The sequence below is a fragment of the Stigmatopora nigra genome, chromosome 17 (assembly GCF_051989575.1).
Source record: "Stigmatopora nigra isolate UIUO_SnigA chromosome 17, RoL_Snig_1.1, whole genome shotgun sequence".
Lineage (NCBI taxonomy): Eukaryota > Metazoa > Chordata > Actinopteri > Syngnathiformes > Syngnathidae > Stigmatopora > Stigmatopora nigra.
Genome location: NC_135524.1, coordinates 7,920,289 through 7,940,503, shown reverse-complemented (window position 1 = coordinate 7,940,503; position 20,215 = coordinate 7,920,289). Strand labels below are relative to the sequence as shown.

The window sequence follows — 20,215 nt, the reverse complement described above, 5'->3', positions numbered from 1 at the left end:
AAACAAATGGGAAGTTGAAGCCAAAGTAGCTGACCTGTGAAGCCTACTCTGCATGTACAATGGTAGCCGCTGGTCATGTCCTTGCAAGTTCCTCCATTCATGCATGGGTTGGACTCGCACTCGTTGTTGTTGATGTCGCAATTTGGACCACTCCAGCCAGAGTCGCAGGTACATTTATACCTACATGGGCAATAAAATATTAGTGTTTTCTCTGTATGATAATATCTTTGTGCTAACCACAGTCACAGGGCCACAGCTCACCCGTTAACAAGATCCTGGCAGCGGCCGTGGATGCAAGGGTTGCTGCCACACTCGTCCACCTGGGACAAGCAGGTAACGTCGTCGTAGCCCTCGGGACAGAGGCAGGTGAAGCCGTTGATGCCGTCGACGCACGTGCCTCCATTGTGACACGGATTGATGGCGCAATCGTCGACATTGATGTTACACATTGTTCCTGAGAAGATAAGATGAAATCCTCCATATTTTTTGTGTAAAAATGTAAAATCTCCCATGCCGCAAATGCCTGCACATGAATATCTCTGCACATTGACAAAGCGCAGCTGGACACTTTGCTCTGCGCTGCGGTATTCTTTGAGCCCCCACATTGAGGTGAACAGTGCGGCTTTTTTGGACAATAGAAGGCTAACACTAAAAACTCCCTGAGCATTCAATTGAAATGAGCAGGAGCAACTCAGTGAGCGCTGAGCCTGGTGGCCCCTTGGGGGCCTTTTTTTCCTTGCCGCCATTGACTGAATGGCAGCCTGTTGAATAGCCAGAAGGAGCGTTTGGGCTCTGGGAGGAGGAGGTGGTGCCAGGAAGGGATGGGGGGGCAGTGTAACTACTCCTTCTATTCTCACACACACACACACACACACACACACACACACACACACACCACCCCCCAATCCAGGGACACCTAACCTCACAAGTCTTGTTTACAGGGACAGAAGGCCAGACCCATTTCACACACGGCCGAGTAACAATTACCCCCCCCCCCCCCCCTACCCCCCACCCCCTGATCCTCTAACCCGACTCCCTTACTCTTCATCAATCAGAAGGGGAGGGGCCCAACCGCCTCATCATCAGTTACAATGAGCCCTCTGTCCCCTTGCGTCTCCGTCGCGCCGTGCCCTCCGCACTCCCCATGTCGACACAAAAAGACAGATCGGATGAAGGGGAGGGAGATGCACAGCAGTCCGCACGCGCACACACATACACACACATACACACTTGGTCCTGGCTTGCCCTCTTTTAGCATAATCGCACAGACACTACCAGTCAGAACCGGTTCTGTTGGGCCAAAAAAGGGGAGGAAAGCTAACAAGAATGCCATGCAATCACACGAGAAACGTTAATAAACCCCCTGTTCCTATTAAAGGCTCTTCTTACAAAGTCTTTTCAAGTATGTTTTTGGATAGGTTGGGGACAGTGCTTCATTCAGGCCGCCTATACACAAACCCCATTTCACACTGGCAACCTGACACCATTGTTCCGCCAGAGCGGGCCCGCCAGCCACCTGTCTCATCCACCCCTCCTTATGCTCGGGGACCACCCCTGTGCACCTGTAAGCTCCGCCCATGCTCACCTGTATAGCCCGGCTCGCATGCGCACTCATAGCCGTTGATCTTGTCGATGCACCTGCCGTAGTCGCAGGGGTGGCTCTTGCAGTCGTCAAGGTTGATTTCGCAGTTGAAACCTGGAGCGGACAAAATCAGTGACTCCGGTTTGTAAAAATAAACATTCTCCACCCGATGGGGGTCTCACCTGCAGTGCCTTTGGGGCAGGAACAGATATACGTGTTCTCTCTATCCTGGCAAGTGCCGCCATTCTTGCAAGGCTGGCTCAGACACTCATTGATGTTGGTCTCGCACAAACGGCCGGTGTAACCTGGCCGGCAATAGCACGTAAACGAGGCCAAGCCGTCCTTGCAAGTGCCGTAGTGGCAGGGGTCGGAGTAGCATTCGTTGATGTCGGTCTCGCAGTGCTGCCCCGAGTAACCTGTAACCGAATTAAACTGGGGAATCAAACCAAGCTCGCAATTGGACACGCCGAAAAAACTGATCACGCACCTTCAGCGCATTCACAAGTGTACTTATTGGGTCCATCGGTACACTTTGCTCCATTTTTACAAGGGGTACTGGCACACTCGTCAATATCCACCTGGCAGAGATTGCCTGAAAATCCTGCAGGTGCAATCCAACATAAGACACTTTGTTCATGGCTAAGATTAGTAAATGGTATTTAACCCGCCACACTTGAAACTACCACTCCACAACAATGCTGCTCGAAACCCCTCCCTCTCCCCCAGGCCTTACTGTGAACCGAAACTTTCTTTCAGACAACACAATGGGCTCAGACTGGCGAGCTATAAACCAATCCCTGCCCTTGGTTTCGGCGCCAAGATCTCACACAAACTCCCGTGCCCGCCAAATATGCTAATGCTTTCCAGCACTGAGCGTAGCCAAGCATTTGTTTACCTTTCTTCTACAAACCATATATGGTTAGGCATAATCATTAACAGAAGGGTTAACGATCAACTTCTTTCGTCTAGATACCAATTGGAGGATACTCAAAAACAATCCAATCATTTTCTTACCTTGAGGACACTCGCAGTGGAAGGAATTGATCTTATCGATACATTTGCCACTGTTAAGACAAGGTTGACTGGCACACTCATCCGTGTTAATATGGCAGAATACACCCTCATAACCTGAAAAGTGTAAAACCTTCAGTTAGTCTAATGTTGCCCCCCCTTTCTCGATTCTTTTTTTCAAATGAACGCCCAAACCTGGCATGCAGATACAGTGGAATCCACCAATCTGGTCCAAACAAGTAGCATCATTGTGGCACGGGTTGGACATGCACTCGTTAACGTCCATCTCGCAACGGGGACCCTCGTAGCCTTGAAGGCATTTACACTGGAACGAGCCTTTGGTGTTGAGACAGCGACCTCCATGTTCGCAAGGGTTGGCACCTAGGAAGCGAAATATATATTAGTCGCTTTCATAAGAACTGAGAAGCAAAAAAATCGGGCATACCAAGAGAGCACTCGTCAATGTCCAAGTTACAAGCTGAGCCAGTGTATCCTGGTGGACAGGTGCAGATCGCCTTCCCGTTGACTGGGTTGGTGTCACAGTTGGAGCCTTTCTGACATGGATTACTGATGCAAGCGTCATCCAGGTGGCAAAGCAGACCTTTAAATTCAAAGAAAATTGTTTTTTTAAACATTTACTTGCACTCCAACTAATGTTTCCTTAAGTGTCATACCTGTGCGACCATGCGGACATTCGCAGAAGAAGGAGGCCACGCGGTCATGACATGTGGCGCCACGATAGCAGGCGGCACTGGCGCAGTCGTCAATGTTCTCGCTGCAGTCGTCGCCTGTCCATCCGTTGACGCAGACACAGTGATAGCTGCCATGGGTGTCATGGCAGGTGCCCCCATTTTGACAGGCGTTGGGCATTAACTCGCACTCATCCACGTTCTCCGTGCAATATTGGCCTGAGATGCAAAGAATGAGTAGTACGTATTGCATATCATTTTTATATATTTGCCATTTGTGCCATAATTATTACTTCTGAACTAAGGTGATTATCGGGCAAAATTACCAGTGTAGTGTGGTGGACATTGGCAGTTGTAGGTGTTGACACCATCGACGCAAACAGCGCCGTTCTGACAAGTATGGCCTGGACAGTCGTCGATGTTGTGCTCACAGTTCTGACCCGTGAATCCTGATAACACAGTCAAGACAAAATGACTACATTAGAGAAAAGTTAAAAGACTTTAAACAATTTCAACAGACATGCTTATTATTTTTAAGAGAGAGCATCGACCCGCAACTCAGCAGGCTTCGCTATCTTGCTGCATTCCAGCACGGACCCCCGCAAGAGTTACATTGCAAGGCTTAAACTAAAACACACAGAACTGCTGCTCCATCCTTTCATGTAGCCGGAATAAACCTGATGTATTTTGTCACAAGCGCGCAAGAAAACTGATAAAACGGTAGAGTTAAATCTAACTTTTAAAGATTATTACCCAAAAACTGAGACAAAACGTTCCAATCTTGCATAAGAGACTCGTAGTGCACAAATGAAACTTTAGAGGCTTTAAACAACTTTGTTTTGTTCGCCCAAACCTTTGGCTTATCAGAGGGAAACGTCTGTACTCCTGTTTCCTGCCGTCATTCCAGTAGCGCATAACATATTCCAGTACACATACTAGGAAAACAATCTGATCTGGTTCTAATACCCCTTACCTGGCAGACAGCTACAACCGTAGGTGGTGTCACCCTTTTGGACACAGGTACCCCCATTCTGGCACGGCGAGGGGTTGCATGGCACGTAACGGGTCTCGCAGTGCATCCCGGTGTAATCTTGAGGGCAGCGGCAGTGGTAGGAGCCCACCTCGTTGACGCAAATGCCGCCATTGTGGCAAGGCGACGGGCTCTGGGCACACTCATTGACGTCTTGCTTGCAGGTCGGACCATGGTAGGCTGGTGGGCACGTGCACATAAAGGTGGAATCGAAAGACGAGCACTGGCCGCCGTTTTTGCATGTGTTTGAAGAGCAGGGGTTGGGTTGTTGACATGTTTTGCCTGCAAAACAAAGGAAAATGTTTGAAATTTCATCGCGAGAAAAGTTGGCAGACACTAATGGCGCTCAACCGTATCTTACCTGACCAACCCATCGGGCATCGGCAATGGTAGCCCGTGAGACCGTTGAGGTCACATGTCCCTCCATTGCGACAGGGCGAGCTCATGCAGGCGTGTTTGGCGGACGTGAGGCAGAGGCGGTCGGTGAAACCCGGCCGACACACACATTGGAAGTCGAACGTGTTGCCGTGGGAGACGGCGCGGCATTCGCCACCGTTGCGGCATGGGGACGGGCTGCATGGGCTTGGAAATTGGCATCGATTGCCCACGTAGTCATTGGGACACCTGGTGGAAAGAAAGTATGTCTGTCTTAAGTAAAGAGATAAGATTAATTATGATACTTTATGGGGGTTGTTTGTTGGTTTATCTTTTTTTGACTACTGCATGTCATGATTTGGGTTTTACTTTGGTTCGCATGACATATTTATGGCAAAAACATCCCACATGGGTCAGTTTTTTTGGGGGGGGACCAATAAGTTAGCTCACAGGCTGCAATTGACGACACGAGTCGTTCAATCCATTTGTCACATTTGTAAGAAAATATTTTGGGTTTCCGAACGCAAAACCTCTGTTTTTGATAAATACCCAACACATTAAATAAAGAGTTGGGATATATGTATTTTATTTTTAATGCCTTGTATCTACTTTTTTGTGAGGATGAGAGACCCAACTGGCAGGAAAACATCTTGATTAATGGGAATCTTTGGTACTTGGGAAAAGGCCTGAGGGAAGCAAATAGTAAATAGAGGCAAACTGACAAGAAGAAATACACCTGGAAAATATTGGAGTGGCTTCGGGGTACTAATTGACAGAAAGGCCAAACTTTTACTATTTTTAAAAATATTTTTCACCAAAATAGTTAACTTACTGGCCGCCATAAATTTCCTGCAAATTTGAGATCATTTTAGGGCTGTTTGTTGGTCACTGTCTAATGTTTTTGGTACATTTCCTGTTACCCTGGGAACATTTAAAGATCAAGTTCATTTTGCATTACTTCCTAGTCATTTTAGCATACAGATCACTTCCTGTAAATTTTGGATCATTTCCTATTCATATAAGAGGAATTTCTGGGTGTTTATTTTAGGGGTATTTCCAGGTTACCTCCTGTTGCTTTTTGGGGCATTTGAGGTTTCCTTGTTAACACATTGGTTGCCATTCTTGGTGCCGTTTTGACTGCAGGAATGAGTGTGAGTGCGGATAAGAAATGTGGCAAAGTGCATTCATGCATGCACTCAGTCACTCAAGAAGTATTTGATTCTGTATGTACAATATGAAAGAGCTAATTATGAAAACTCAAAGTTACAAAACCACTTCTAGAACAAAGTCATTTTGTAAGTAGAGGTACCGTTGTAACGTCTTACCATTTAAATACATTATGTCAAATGAGTATATTCAGTATACTAAACAATTGTGTAAAAATGACATTTTTGTCCAAGCTTGGCTGTCACATTCCAGTTTTTTTTTTTTTAGGCCTCTACACGTACAAACATCTGGTGACTTAGAGTTCACAAGGTTGTATTGTATGTGTGGGTACGTTGGAAAGGGTGTACTCATATTTTCCCACCCATTCTGATGGGACTGTTATTCTTCCGGTTGAGTTTGTCTCTGAACCTTAAAAACACTTTGTAGTGGAGCAAGGGACCCCATAGATGAGACGAGCCCAATCCGACAGCGTTTTATCCCCCATACTGTCAAAGCCCATCCCAAATGAGCGCAAAGATCAAGGAGGACGTGCCGCTCAGTGGAAAACCACAATGAACTGTTGCTTTCAGGACTGCAGCAAAAAATTCTTTGCTCCCAGTCAAAAAAAAAAAAAAAAAAAAACGAGTTGCTGATACACTCATACTATTTGCTGAATGTGTCCATTCATCCACTATACAGCTTCCCTTCAAAACATCAATCTATCTGAAATTATTGTTCAGGAAACCCAATCGGTGTTGACTACTTATGATGTTGTATTATGTTGACTACTTATTTGTTTATTACTTATTAAATTGATTTTTTAACTAAAGATATATATATAACCATAATAATTCAATAATTAATGCTACTGCCTTTTGAATCATTTGTAAAAAAATAATGAAATATTTAATAATGGTTAATTTTATTATAAATTTTAAAATATATGTAATTGTTAATATTTATGATTTAACCCAAATGTATTAATATGGTTATACATTTCATAATGTTTGAAATCCTAAAAAATATTTAAAAAATTAATTTCAATACTAAAATATTATTTTCTTTTATTATTATTGTATTCTTATTTGCAAAACCTAATTTCCATTATTTGAAAACCTAAATTAATTAAAATCTGGACACATTTAATGAAAAAACTATAATACATAAAACTCACAGAGATAAAGATTCATGCCACAAATTATCTCACGGGTCATAATTATGCAAATACACGTTGGCTTCTACTTTTCCAAGTTTAAAAAAACATCAACAGTCAACAGAACAAGACCAGACCTGAAATTTTAACTGCCAAACTCTGAATTGAAATGGAAACATACATCCTACACACCACTATTTTACTGAGCAGTCCCTACAAAAGCAAGAAAAAAAGAGGTTGCACAACGACAATTGCTATCTTTGTTTAGATTTTTCTCTTGTAAATAGTAGTGCTGCTCTTATCTCAGCAAAAAACAAGTGCTATGGTTTGAATTTATGTGTTTAGTTGGCGTGGGGTAGGGGAGGGGGGCATCTGTTGGTGTCTCCACAGGGAGCAGGTGTGCATGTTAATAAGGGCAGCTGTTGGGAAAGAATCCTCCTCCTTTCTCCTTCCTTCCCCCAACCCCTCCAAAACCCACCCACTCGCCACTCTTCCCAAACCCCCCCTCGGGAGGGCGGGATTGCCAAGCTCTCTTCTCCTTTGAGAACCTTAAAAACTAAAATATGAAATCAGCTGTTGCAACATCTTTTCGGGCCTCACTATTCCCCATCTCTTTCCTTTTCAGATGTTTCACAACGGTTGGTTGGCCCTTTTTTTTTTTTTTTTTTAGTAACGGCCCGACCCCCGGTGTCACACGGGGCTGCCGAAACCCGCCTTGTTGACTTTCGAGAGGTGAGATCTCTTAACGGGCCCATGCGCACCGTGGGGAGTCCAGACAGTTACAATCGGCACAAGGCTGCCAAGGGACTCAGGCAGGCTTTGAAGTACCCTTGTGTTCAAATATCTGCGTTATTTAGAAAGTTATATGAACGAATGCCTTGATAATCAGTTTAACCATGTATTTTCCTCAATGTAAAAAGTATTGCCTTATCAAGATATGGCATTAAATATATATATAGTATATACACATCACATTTTGGGTCTTTTAAGGACACAATGTTATTATATAGTACAGCACAAGTAATTTCCCCCAGTGGAAAAGAGGTTGTTTCCACAAAGAATAATCCTAAAGGATTAAAAACCATTACCAAAAATGACCACGTTATTGTAATAATGATATATTATGGGATTAATCATGTGCATTAGCGAAACACTGCAAAATATTGTGGTTATTAATATTGTCTTTGTCACTGAGATTTATTAGAGATTAATAAAGTGCAAAACATGGATTTGAGGCGGTATTGGGCAAAATACTTCAATAAAATGTAATCTAATCTATCGAATTGACATAGTGAAGAAAAAAAAGATAAAGTGCAATGATTTCATTTAAAAAAAATCTGTATTTGTGCAAAATAATTAGTTTTGAATTTCTGGGGCGACGTGTGGAACTGATTTACATGAAGTACCATCAGGTTTTATCCCAACTGGTATATAAATATATCATATTAAATAAAATATAACATAACCATCTAAAATAATTTGCTCACTTTTTCTCCACAAAAACATTTTTCAATTTTTCTTTTATTTCCTAAACAATTTCCAATTAATTTAAGGTGTCAATATACCTATTATAATGAAGTGGACCTCAACTAAAAATTTGAAATCACCCATTGTAAAGGATAAAATTAGTATTACTTCTATTTAATACTAAGGTTAACCTCAGGAGAACTTTTCTCTACTTCTTTTTATTGGGACGTGCCTTCTTTGTCCCGAAGAAGATCCAGGCACCACGGCAACAGGTTTCTCCCAGCGACGCAATGTCCCCCTCAGGCCGGGAGCAGATGCTCCCCCCAACCTCTGACCCGAAGCACTTTTGTGTCGGGGACAGCCTCTTTTGCCTTTTCCCCTCTCAATGCCGGCCGGCCCCCACCACGCTGCCGGCTGATGGGGCCAGGCCTGCCATCTGCCACTCTCGGTGGTGACTTTATCCCCCACTGACGACACAAAACCAGACTGATTGTGGCCTGGAAAATGAAATGCCACCGCTGTGGAAAAGCTGATGTCAACCGCATACAGTAACGGACGACATCCTGGTACTTTGCTTTCATAATTTTTCTTTGGTACTCTTCCTCCCCTTTTCTTTGCCTCTCAAAGTCCGTGTTTGTTTTGGTCATTTCCTTCTGTTTTGCTTTGTTGGCTTGGATTTTGACCACCCAAGATATTTGCGAAAACATGCGCGGTAGCCATTCTTGTTAGGCTGTATGAATACAGTAAAGCAAGGGTGTCAGACTCGGGTTGATTTGCAGGCCACATAACGTCAACTTGTTTTCATGTGGGCTGGACCATTTTAGATATAATATTTAGGTTTTTTTTTAATTATAAATGGATTAAAAGAACTGGACTAAAAGCCCTGAATATACCGTTTTTTATATATATATAAAACTGTTTATTTTAGCATTTTTAATATATCTTTAGATTTTACAAAATGATTTTTTAACTAAAAACAGAATAAATAGATTAAAAATTACAATTATTAATTTAAAAGGGGGAAAATTAGGAAATTTAATATACATCTATACTCTTCATTTTAATTTGATCCTAAAACAGAAAGTCGGCACTCATGATTTACTTTCCCGGGCCGCACATTATTTGACCCCCAGGCCGCCACTTTGACACCAGTGCAGTAAAGTAAAGACTAAATTATTTTCGAGAGAAAATACAGCACTGTACATTCAGAGTGACTATCCTGTTATGTGAGACATAGGGTAAACCTATACCTGAAAAAAGTAGTGTTAAACGTATTCTGAGATTTATAATGTTGATGCTAAATTTCAGTACCATGGTCAGAGTCTGTTAATCTGTGTGAATAAGAAAGAATAAGTATAAAAATGATGGATTTAGTAGACTTCTGATGAAATAGATGTTTAAAAAATGACAACACACTTTCTGTTGTGCAGCACATAATAAAACTGCCCTTTTAAGAGGTGTTGCATTACCGCAAATAAATTGGCCCGGCAGGTGTCACCGAGGCCATTGGGCAGTTCCTGTCTCACCTTGTAAAAAGCAGCCAAGTGGGAAGATTTACAAGACTGGCTCTCTACCAGGAATTTTAGTCAGAATTGTGTTCAAATTACTTTTTACTCAGATGATCTAATATCACTAAATGCCAGCCATACCCGCATTATCATCTTTTAGACGAATGGTGTCAAAATCAGTTTGGCTCAAGGGCAATTACAGTATTTTATCGCATATAACCCGCCTCTAAGTAGAAGCCGCACCCTTAAAATGTCCTTAAAATCGTTGAATTTTACAATTTTTCGCATTTAAGCCGCCCCCTGATTCACAATTTTCACCTCCATATTCATGGTTTTAATAGGGAGTACAAATGCGTTACTTTGAAGAAAAAGTCTTAAGAAAAATCATCGTATGTGTTATTTCTGAGGTACTCTGTGAATCAAAAGCACCTTATTAGGGTCAATATCATAAGGAAGTTAGTAATTCATCCAGTAATGGTTGTTTTCTTACTGTAAATCAGAAAATAACCAACAAATAATAAATGTTAATTTGCTGATATCTACTGGTAAAAAAAGAGTATAGAAAAGTTGTAAGTCAAGTACACATATAAGCCATACCGTAGAATTAGTCATCTTTTTTTGTTACAAATACAGCTTATATGCGAGAAAATAGGGTGGGGGTCTAGTGGGCCTGGTCCGTTTATTTTTGGCTGCTATTGATGGCACAAGATATCCAAGCGATTGGGAGGGGCAAATGAATGAACACCATCGACTGCAATATGAGGATTTACAGCAGTTTTAGTTGAAATAAAGTGAATTGAACGTCTATCGTCAGAATAAAAGTGGTTAAATTACAAGATTATAGTTGTTATATTATTTATTTTTACGTCGCGTGAAGCGAAAGTTGTTTGAAGTATGCGTAACGCAGCGTTATAAATGCATGGATCTGAGGGATCAATGAAGTGCGGCATTCCTTGACGGAGAGAGAGAAACCTCTCCTTATGGTTGGTTGTGTGTTTGGGAGCCTGCCACAAACGAGCTTTTGCCAGTGAGACATTTTACCGTCACTATGCAATGCCAGACAGCTCAGTGCAAGGTTAGAAAGGTCTGATCACACCAGCCGTGAAGCTATTTTGGTCAAATGCTGGATTTCAAATCGTCGCAGGTGTTTCCTGTGTTTATTCCTGTTGGTGCAAAACAGTCTTTATTCGGTAAAGCAGCAAGGGTCATTTTTTGCAACCTTTGTTCGCCCTTATTAGCGTCGCACAGAGTTGGCTTTTATAAGTCTTCAACTTCGTGGGAAACAGGAAGAGGAAGACACTTTGATACCTAATAACAAAGCCTGCTTCTCCTTTGTTATTGTTTTATATCTTTTAACATGTTTTGGGGTGAGTGATTAGCATTGGTGCCTCTCAATTCTTGCACGTCTGATTGAAAGCGTGGGAAAATGAGTATTCTCAGCCACACCTGCCTGCTTAAATGAATTGGACATCTACAGTAATCCCTCGAATATCATGGTTATTAGACCAGACATGGTCGCGATTTTAAAAAAAAGGATAATAGTAGAAAATAATCGCGATAAGTGAGGGATTACTGTATTGGTGTCAATGCCAGGCAATGAGTTAAATACTTGACTTTAGAGTGTTATTGGGGGGCAATGAACAGTGTATATTTCTGCTTTATTTTATATTTATTAACAATTTATATTTATAATTCTATTTTTTGATGAAATATACAGATTTTTTAAATAATATACAATTATGATGGAGGTCTGGCATCCACATACTGCTCATGAACATCACATTTTAGGACATGCAGGCAACTTTTGTACGAGAAATGTTAATAATGTGCCTGCCCTTCATGACGCAAAACATTTGACATCTTTTTTAATTACAAAAAAATAGACCACTTGCCCTATAGAAGGTTAAGAACACATGTTGATGCTGTTTTACTCAACTTTTGACAGGATTTTTTTTTAAAGCAGATTGTGAGAGTTATGGTCTCCACACAGGGATATAATCCAAATAAACCTATTGAAAAAACCTCATCTGATTACCAGTTTATTCCCTCACTAATCGGACTAGTGAATCCACATTCAGTTCTCACGCTTTGTGGGAACCCAAAGAGGATTTTGATCTTTAACCCAGTATAACTGTGTCACCATATGCTTTAATACCGCACAAATACATGGAGACCAGCTTCTCCCAGTGTAGATGGTGATGTTGGTTACCCACGGAAAATCAGTAGTTCTGTAAACTGAGTTTCGGATGATTGACGGAGGCTCGTGATGTGATGATTAATAGGGAAAGAGGAAGAGTGCGGGTGGTGCGTCGATGTTGTCTGCTTTTAATTGGGACCAAGCCTCGCAAGAACTCTTTGTAGAGTTGAAGGACGCCCGCATAGATGCAAGCATATGCACACGTGTGTTTGGGGTTGGGTGGGGGGGCAAGTGTGCAGATTAGATACTGTGAAATGATGGCCCCGGGCTAGTAGCGACGCATCCTTAATGCTCCTCTTTTGTCCCCATAGACAAGGAGAGGCACCCACCGCGACCACATGCCCAGAGGTGGCGTGGGGTGGGGGTGATCCGGCCCTGGATGAAGGGACGCCTCAAACAGAACCCAGAGAAAATGACAACCCTTCTTGTGTCTGCTCTTCTTTCAAGATCAAAACAGGGGTTTGTTGTAGATTAGTGGTTAACGCTTAGGCATCGTTCTAATCTCAGCTCTGGCTCTGGATAACCAGGCTTCTACAGACTTTCCAAAGATTGTTGAATTTTTCCAGAGAAGTAAAAGAGAGTTTAACCTATCGAGGTCCCGATCACATATTTTTTCATGGCAGTCAAGTCCGACTCACCTGATTTTAAGGTTCTGCCAATACTGGGTCGCAATGCAATAACTCGGAAATGTTTAGGAGGGGGAAAATAGCAAATCTAAACACAAAATATTTGGATCTTGTAAATACATTTACATGAAAACATTGGTCTCTTGTTTAGGATTTTCTTCAATTTACCCTCTTTTTCTGCATAATTTGTTTTACTGGTGTAAATATATATATGTAGTATAGTATACTGCACATGCATTTTTCGTCATATACCTCATGATTTTTTTAGTGTGTGTAGCCCTTGCCCTTTTCACTGCCCTTCACAGTTGTAAACATCCAATCCATTTTAATTGTAAAGGCAGGCATTGAGTGATGTTTTTTTCACTGTACTTGCACCTAATAGACATCCATTCATCAATGGCAGCCAATGAGTTAATACTTAATATATAAATTAATTGTTAAAATCCAATATTTCCCTATTCTCTGAAAGTGGTGTGATAGGGATCAAAATCTGAAAAGCCCCCACGTCTGTTCTGGATATGTGCATATTAATCCAACTTTGGGGTGAGGGGGGGATGGATGGACCGGACCATAAGACCCAAATTCTATACTTACCTATCCAAACCAGAGAAATTAACTGAACATTTTTATCCCCCCCTTTCTCTAATTCCCACTTGTTTGCCTTCAAATTTCAGCACTTTCCTCCAATCAATCTCACTCTGTTGACATCTAAACCAATTAGATTTCACAGCCATCTGGCCTTCTAATGGAGATCACACACGAGTGATGCAAAGAGTGGGGGGCAGGGGGGTGGGCTTATCCATTCAGTAAGCGGGAGACAAGCCTTTTTGGATGTGAAGGGCCGCTGGTTGGGAGGGGTTTATGCCAGAGGTTGGGTGAGTGTGTGAGCGAGTGTTTGGGGTGTCTGTGGCATGATGGGAAGGCCCACTCCGATTAGTCACACAGCATTATTCCCCACTGCACAACAATGGGCGACGGGCGGCGGGCGAGCCCCAGCTGTCGCCCTCGTGAAAGAGCAGAAAAACAAGATTTAGGGCTGGACGCGTACTCGCACTTTGCAGTCGAGGGGGTCTTGCATTCATTAACGGGCAGTTGGGTTGGGGGGGCTTTTGTCCCACTGGCCCTTGCGCACATCTCTAGGCCCGTTGGACCTTTTATTTCCCCCTCTTTCGATTGGAACGGTTGGCTCTCCCGTGGCGGGGGGAAGACCAGAAAACACACCGGAGCTAGAGGAGGGCCCCGGGGCCTCTGGTTGCCGGGCACGGGGGCCGCTCAAAGGCCGGAATGGGAATAGTGGTTTCCCTCCTTGCTCTCTGTACTCCCAGAAGCAATCCGATTCCCACCAGAGTACATGTTTCCATTGACTTACTTGCAGTTTCCATCTCCATTGGGGGCGGCTTCGCACCTTCCTCCGTTTAGGCAGGACTCCGTGGGTAGTGAGCATTTTAAACCTGTTGAATGCACATGACAAACTTTGATTTAATTTCATTCTAATGGGGCCCTTTTATCAAAACCCTGTTTTGCAGTAATGGCAGTCTAAGATATACCATATTTCTCGCATATAAGCCGTATTTGTAACTAAAAAAAATGATGACTGAATCTAGGGTTTAGCTAATATGTACACAACTTACAGCGTTGTTATACTTTTTTTCACCAGTAGATGACGGCAAATTAACATTACTTATTTGTTTGTTATTTTCTGTTTTGCAGTAAAAAAAACAACCATTACTGGATTAATTACTAACTCCCTTATAATATTGACTCTAAAAAAATGTGTTTTTTGATTCACGCAGTGATTTTTCTGAAGATTTTCCCTTCCAAATTTGCACTACCAATTAAAAACATGAATATGGAGGTGAAAAGTTTGAATCAGGTGGCAGCTTATACGCGAGAAATTGTCAAATTTGACTATTTTAAAGGGTGATGTGAAAATACTGAATTGATAATATGACAGTGGTTGGGCCACAAGGACAGGACACAGGTGGGGAATGGGGGGCGTGCTTCCTGATGGTGCGTGGCTTTCTTTTAGGGGGTGCGCACACTTTGTGAGAAAGGAAGGGGGAAACAAAAAGCGCGCGGCAGCTGCTGTACTCAAACAGGGAACAAAAGAAATCAGTCCAGCACGAGCCATAAAGCATTCTCCCCGTGCATTGTTTACCCCCTCCACACCCATGCCCCCACCCCCACCACCACCACACTCTCCCACACATGCAGACAAAAGTCGCCCCCCACCACCCTCCTCCTCCTCAAAAGTCCCCCTTGAGCGTCCCCTAACATGCACGCACCAACTTCTATTATCCTTCATGTTATTCAAAACCGGCTCGGTTCAACACGACCAGAAAACATTTTAAACAAAGTTTTAATCAGTGCATGCAAAACTTTTGGATTCTTAATATGCAAATGTGAGAAAAAATGTATCACTTCGAAATAATATTGTTTAAAACCCGAGTTTACAATGCAACTAATTGCAATGTATGAAAATCAGACGACTGCACTTTGTTAGGTTAATTGTGCCCGGAAAAAATGCCTTTTTCTTTTAATTAGAGAAGAATAAATGAATAAAACTTTTACCTTGTGCGACGAAGATAACGGCCGAAAGGAGAAATGCTAGTCTCCCAAAGAAACGATACATTCCTCCTCTTCTACTTCACAAATTGCGTGGGGTTGGCATAGATCCACAGTGGGGGGCGATGTAATCCAGGTGTATAGTTTGAGGGGCAAAAGGGGAGAAGAAAAAAAGTCAAAATACTCAGCCGCGCACAGCAAAAAAGTGAAAGTTTCTTATAGTAAATCCTGGCAGAGAAAGCAGAGTCAGGTCATAGGTGTTAACTTGATGCTTGCAGAGTTCTCAATGATGTGTTGAAGCAGCTCGGTCGGTGCTTTCCGGTCCTCCCACTTCAGACCCCCCACCCACCTCCATTTTTATGCAGCTGGCGTCGGGTGGATTAGGGAGGGTGGGTCTACTTCATTGTACTGTGTCAATGACATGCTAAAAAGTTTACCTTGCAATCTTGCTGAACATACAGGTAAAGTAAATGTACTTCTTGCTTGCTAGTAACAACAATCATAATTGGTTTAAACTGACTATATCCATCTTTCAATGGCATAGACGGCTTTAGAAGTCCTATCCAATTTAAAATAGGGATTATTTACCAGCCTCTCTCAGTCAAAAAGGATTGGTCGTCAAATTTTGTCAGATTTTGCTACCTGTCCAAATCTGCTACTGTGTACTTACTTCATTTGTTCGCCATATTTTTTTCTCCCTTTCCCAAGATCTCAAACATTAGTGCAGTCGACATGACTTTTTTGTTAGTTTGAAATGGATTCATTCATTTTCTGAGACGTTTGTCCTCACAAAGGTCGTGGGGGTGCTGGAGCCTATCCTAGCTAACTACGGACAACAGACAGGAGACACCCTAAATGAGTGGCCAGCCAATCACAGGACGCAGAGAGATGGACAACCATTCACATTCATAATTAGGGACAATTTAGAGCGTTCAACCAGCCTATCATGCTGGTTTTTGGGTTATAGGAGGAAACTGGAGTATCCGGAGAAAACCCACTTAAGCCAAGGGAGAACATTCAAACTCCAAATAGTGACAAGCCGACCAGGAATGGAACCCTTGACCCCAGAACTGTGAGGCCAATACGCTAGCCACTTGTAGTTTTTGGAAACTTCAAAATATAAACCTGGTAAAAAAAAATACCGATTAAAAACGCAGGATATCCTGAAATAAAGGATTTAATCGTGGCCCAGGGAGACCTAGAGCAAAAGCATAATTAAGTCATCAGTCGTCATCAGCAGCTCATTTAGTATTTGACAAGAGCACCTTCAAATCGAGCAGCCACATCAGGGCAGAGCACAGAAAATGATCCACTAACACACAAATCACTGTCATTACCCATTGTCATCTCACGCCCACCATGCCGGTCCCCGAAAATACCAAAACCGCTTCTCCGTCATACTGTTTACAAAAATAAAGACCTAGTAGTTGGTGCACAATGTCATAGCCCCTATGGGTAAAGATTAGAATTGATTAGGAATACAAACATTTGGGTTCTTGACAGCGTGACTACCAAATAGAACGACGTGGGAAACATGGGAAAGATTTACAAGAATGTTGTGTACTACTACTATTACATGCACACCAAATGTGTTGCATTATCGCGGGGAAAGGATATGGGAATATAAAATGTGTGCGGGCATGTAAACTCTCATACCCACGAACGCGCTAGCTGACGTGTTGTATTTACACGGCCTGCATTTCTGCATAGTTGGTTGGGTTGCAAAAAGTCGTAAACGTGCTGGCAGGCAGGGAAAATGAAAATAACAACTAGTAGGCCAAATCTCAACTATAAAAACAGTTTACATCTGATTGGAGAGACGTTAGAGCAGCCTGGCATCTAAGTGGTTAGTGTGCTGGCCTCACAGGTACAGTACTAGGTTCAAATCCTGATTGGTCCACCTGTGTGGAGTTTGCATGTTCTCCCCGGGCCTGCGTGGGTTTTCTCCGGGAACTCCGGTTTCCTCCCACATTCCAAAGACATGCATGGTAGGCTGATTGGACACTCGACCCTAGGAATGAGTGTGAGTGTTTGTCTCCTTGTGCCTTGCGATTGGCTGGCCACCAATTCCGGGTGCCCCCGCCTTTGACTCAAAGTCAGCCAGCACACCCCACAGATTAAGCGGTTCAGAAGATGAAAAATTAAATGAAATAGAGAGATCCTTAAAATATTTATTGGCAAAAACTAGAAAATAAATGATAAGTGCTGACATTCGTTTTTAAGGCCAAATTCAAATTAAGATTATAGATGTGTAGGGAATATTTCCTTTGTTTCCTCTTAGTAAATCAATAATTGCAGAAGATTTGTACTAATTTGAATGTACAAAAATGATCTATTGATCTTCTTGATGGGAAAAGCTGTCAATTCCTTAATCAATTCTTTTTGTCATTAATGTATGCACAAATTTCTGTGTATAATCGAACTGTACAATGAAATAATGCAGTTTTAAATGACTAACATTCACAGTCAATTCATTTGTTGGAATGTTTTGGAGTTAGATTTATAGAGTACGCCTACTTAACTCAATGGCTCTCATCGAGGACCACAGACGTCCAGTTCTTTTGAACTTTGAGGTCTTTCGGTGAATTCTAATATTTCAATGGTTAGCTCCTTTCATGGAATGAATGACAGTGAATGTATTAAAATGCTCCAAAATGTTATTGCACTCATTACAACTGTGTTAATGCTCTGTATTAGTTTTGCTAAGTTAAGAAATCTCAGAATTTTTAAAAAACATTAAGATGCTCTAAATACGATTTAAGACCCTGGGAACGTGCTCTGTAAAGAATTCCCAAGGCTGGAAAAAAGGGAGGACCACAAAATAAACAAATTCTCATCCAACTTAAAATAGAAGTCTCCAACATAATAATATTTTATTATCATTTTAAAAGACTGAATTGTGACTATAAATGGAGCCAATTTTGGGTATGGAAAAAGTGGGACTTTTGGCTATATGATGTCATTTAACCTCAATGGCTGATATTCTCAAACTATCGCAACAAAGTCTTAAAATAACATGCTGCTAATCTATGTTGTGGCTTTACTATTGTTTTAAAAAAAAGTAAACAATGTTGTAAATAAAGCCATACAAACAAGAGTTCTTTATGATGGAAAAAAAATGGCTTTTTTGAGGTGGAAAAATACTGCCATGTAACAAGACTCAATTTGAGCCAAATTCTGTTGTAATTTGCATATATTAAATTTTGCATAAAGACAAGCATTCCTGACAGTTCAGTTTGTAATTTTTTTCCCACCTCAAACGTGTCGGCTCAGCGTTTACAAACACGCTTGGCTAGCATCTACCTGTGTTTTTAGGAAAACAAGCTGTTGGAAGATAAGTGAGTGGGAAAGTACTCTTTGGCTTTTATCAAGATGAACGTTGACACCTCGCCCAATCCACCATCAAGCCCTTCACCTCTGTTTGTTTTGTCTCAGGAGCACAGACGCTTCCGAGGTAGGGAACAGAGGTCTTCAAGTGTCACAATTATCACCTTTCTCCCTTGTTCCTTGCCTTTAATTTGCTCTGTTGCATTTAAGACATTTTTTAATATGGAAAAACATGCCTGAGTGCTTTGTAAAAGCTGTTAAAACCTTCTCTGAGAAAATACTGTTCGGAAACAGTGGAAGCAGAACTCAAGGACTAAAATAAAATGGCAACAGTAGGTATAATTCTGTGTCATTATTTGAGTGTATAAAGCATCAAAAGCTAAAATGTCCAAACCTGGTCAAGCGAGAGAGAAAAAACTGCTTATCTATAGCATTAACTGCTATTTACCACAATAAATACTATCTAACATGGCATCTGCCTTTGTGTACTTGCTTGTGGTGTATGTGTGTGTGTGTGTGTGTGTGTGTGTGTGTGTGTGTGTGTGTGTGTGTGTGTGTGTGTGTGTGTGTGTGTGTGTGTGTGTGTGTGTGTGTGTGTGTGTGTGTGTGTGTGTGTGTGTGATGGGGGGGTTATTTTTAAGTCTTTTCATTCACGTGAGAGTGCAAATTTACAAGAATGTGACGTGTGTTCGCCAATTCCTGCCTGGTTTATTGACAAGAAAACTAGTGTTAGTAAATATCTAGTAATGGCAAGCACGTGTACAATTTAATCACAAGCAAATACCTGCTTGCGTTATTGACAAAGTAAAGTAGTTCATAAATAACTAGTCATTTCTTCTCTGAATAATTACATGTACAAAAACTACATAATATACCAAGACCATAAATCATCATCTACATGTATTAACTAAGTTATGTGGTTTTACATTATTATATTGCACTTGGTTACAATGCATGGAAGTATATGCTCTGATGTGTGTTCTTTCATCATCTGTACTGCTTATCCATGCAAGGGTTGTGGGGGGTGCTGGAGCCTATCACAGCTAACTACAACCAGCAGCCAATCACAGGTAACACAATGAAACACAACCAATGCCGCTCACAATCATACAACAACCGAGCGGGAATCGAACCCAAATTGCCCACACCAACAAAAAAAAAAATCACTGCACCATCGTTCATTCATTCATTTTCTGAACCCTCGACGCCAGAAATAACAGGCCGACATGCTCACCACTAAGCCGTCGAGCCATCCACTGCAACATTGGGTGACCCAATTTATTAAACTATTCCATATAATATTTCACATAATGGTCTTAAGACATATTATAGAGTTCTGGGAGATGTAGGGTTAAAAATAGACTATTTCCAGTGTTCAGAGGCTCAAGGAAATTACATTATGGCCAGGAATTGGCGTCAAGAGTAGAATGACGAATCATTCAGCTGCCTCACCCAATATTCTGAAAAAGGACTATGGGTGGGATCACTGAAATTCCAGGATAAACTTTATTTTAGAGACCAACTGAATGAGTTTATTCT

The 20,215-nt window shown here is 41.9% G+C and overlaps 1 protein-coding gene and 1 long non-coding RNA gene across 2 annotated transcripts in view; one reads left to right on the top strand and one right to left on the bottom strand.

Moving 5' to 3' along the window:
• LOC144210296 (neurogenic locus notch homolog protein 1-like) overlaps window positions 1-15,665 on the bottom strand; it is a 29,988-nt gene extending 14,323 nt beyond the window's left edge. The window contains exons 1-14 of the mRNA XM_077736880.1: window positions 15,356-15,665; window positions 14,154-14,235; window positions 4,674-4,936; window positions 4,256-4,594; window positions 3,609-3,731; window positions 3,268-3,501; window positions 3,039-3,194; window positions 2,789-2,974; window positions 2,597-2,710; window positions 2,070-2,183; window positions 1,765-1,998; window positions 1,586-1,696; window positions 262-454; window positions 35-180 (exon numbers count right to left, since the gene is read on the bottom strand). Coding sequence (XP_077593006.1) covers window positions 35-180; window positions 262-454; window positions 1,586-1,696; window positions 1,765-1,998; window positions 2,070-2,183; window positions 2,597-2,710; window positions 2,789-2,974; window positions 3,039-3,194; window positions 3,268-3,501; window positions 3,609-3,731; window positions 4,256-4,594; window positions 4,674-4,936; window positions 14,154-14,235; window positions 15,356-15,416 — 2,356 coding nt within the window. The 5' untranslated portion in view covers window positions 15,417-15,665. The remainder of the gene's footprint in view (window positions 1-34; window positions 181-261; window positions 455-1,585; window positions 1,697-1,764; window positions 1,999-2,069; window positions 2,184-2,596; window positions 2,711-2,788; window positions 2,975-3,038; window positions 3,195-3,267; window positions 3,502-3,608; window positions 3,732-4,255; window positions 4,595-4,673; window positions 4,937-14,153; window positions 14,236-15,355) is intronic.
• Window positions 8,283-18,928, top strand: LOC144210297 (uncharacterized). Its single transcript, XR_013329350.1, has 3 exons — window positions 8,283-9,019; window positions 12,470-12,617; window positions 18,665-18,928. It is a non-coding gene; the product is annotated as an uncharacterized LOC144210297 (long non-coding RNA).
• Window positions 18,929-20,215: the final 1,287 nt, after the last annotated feature.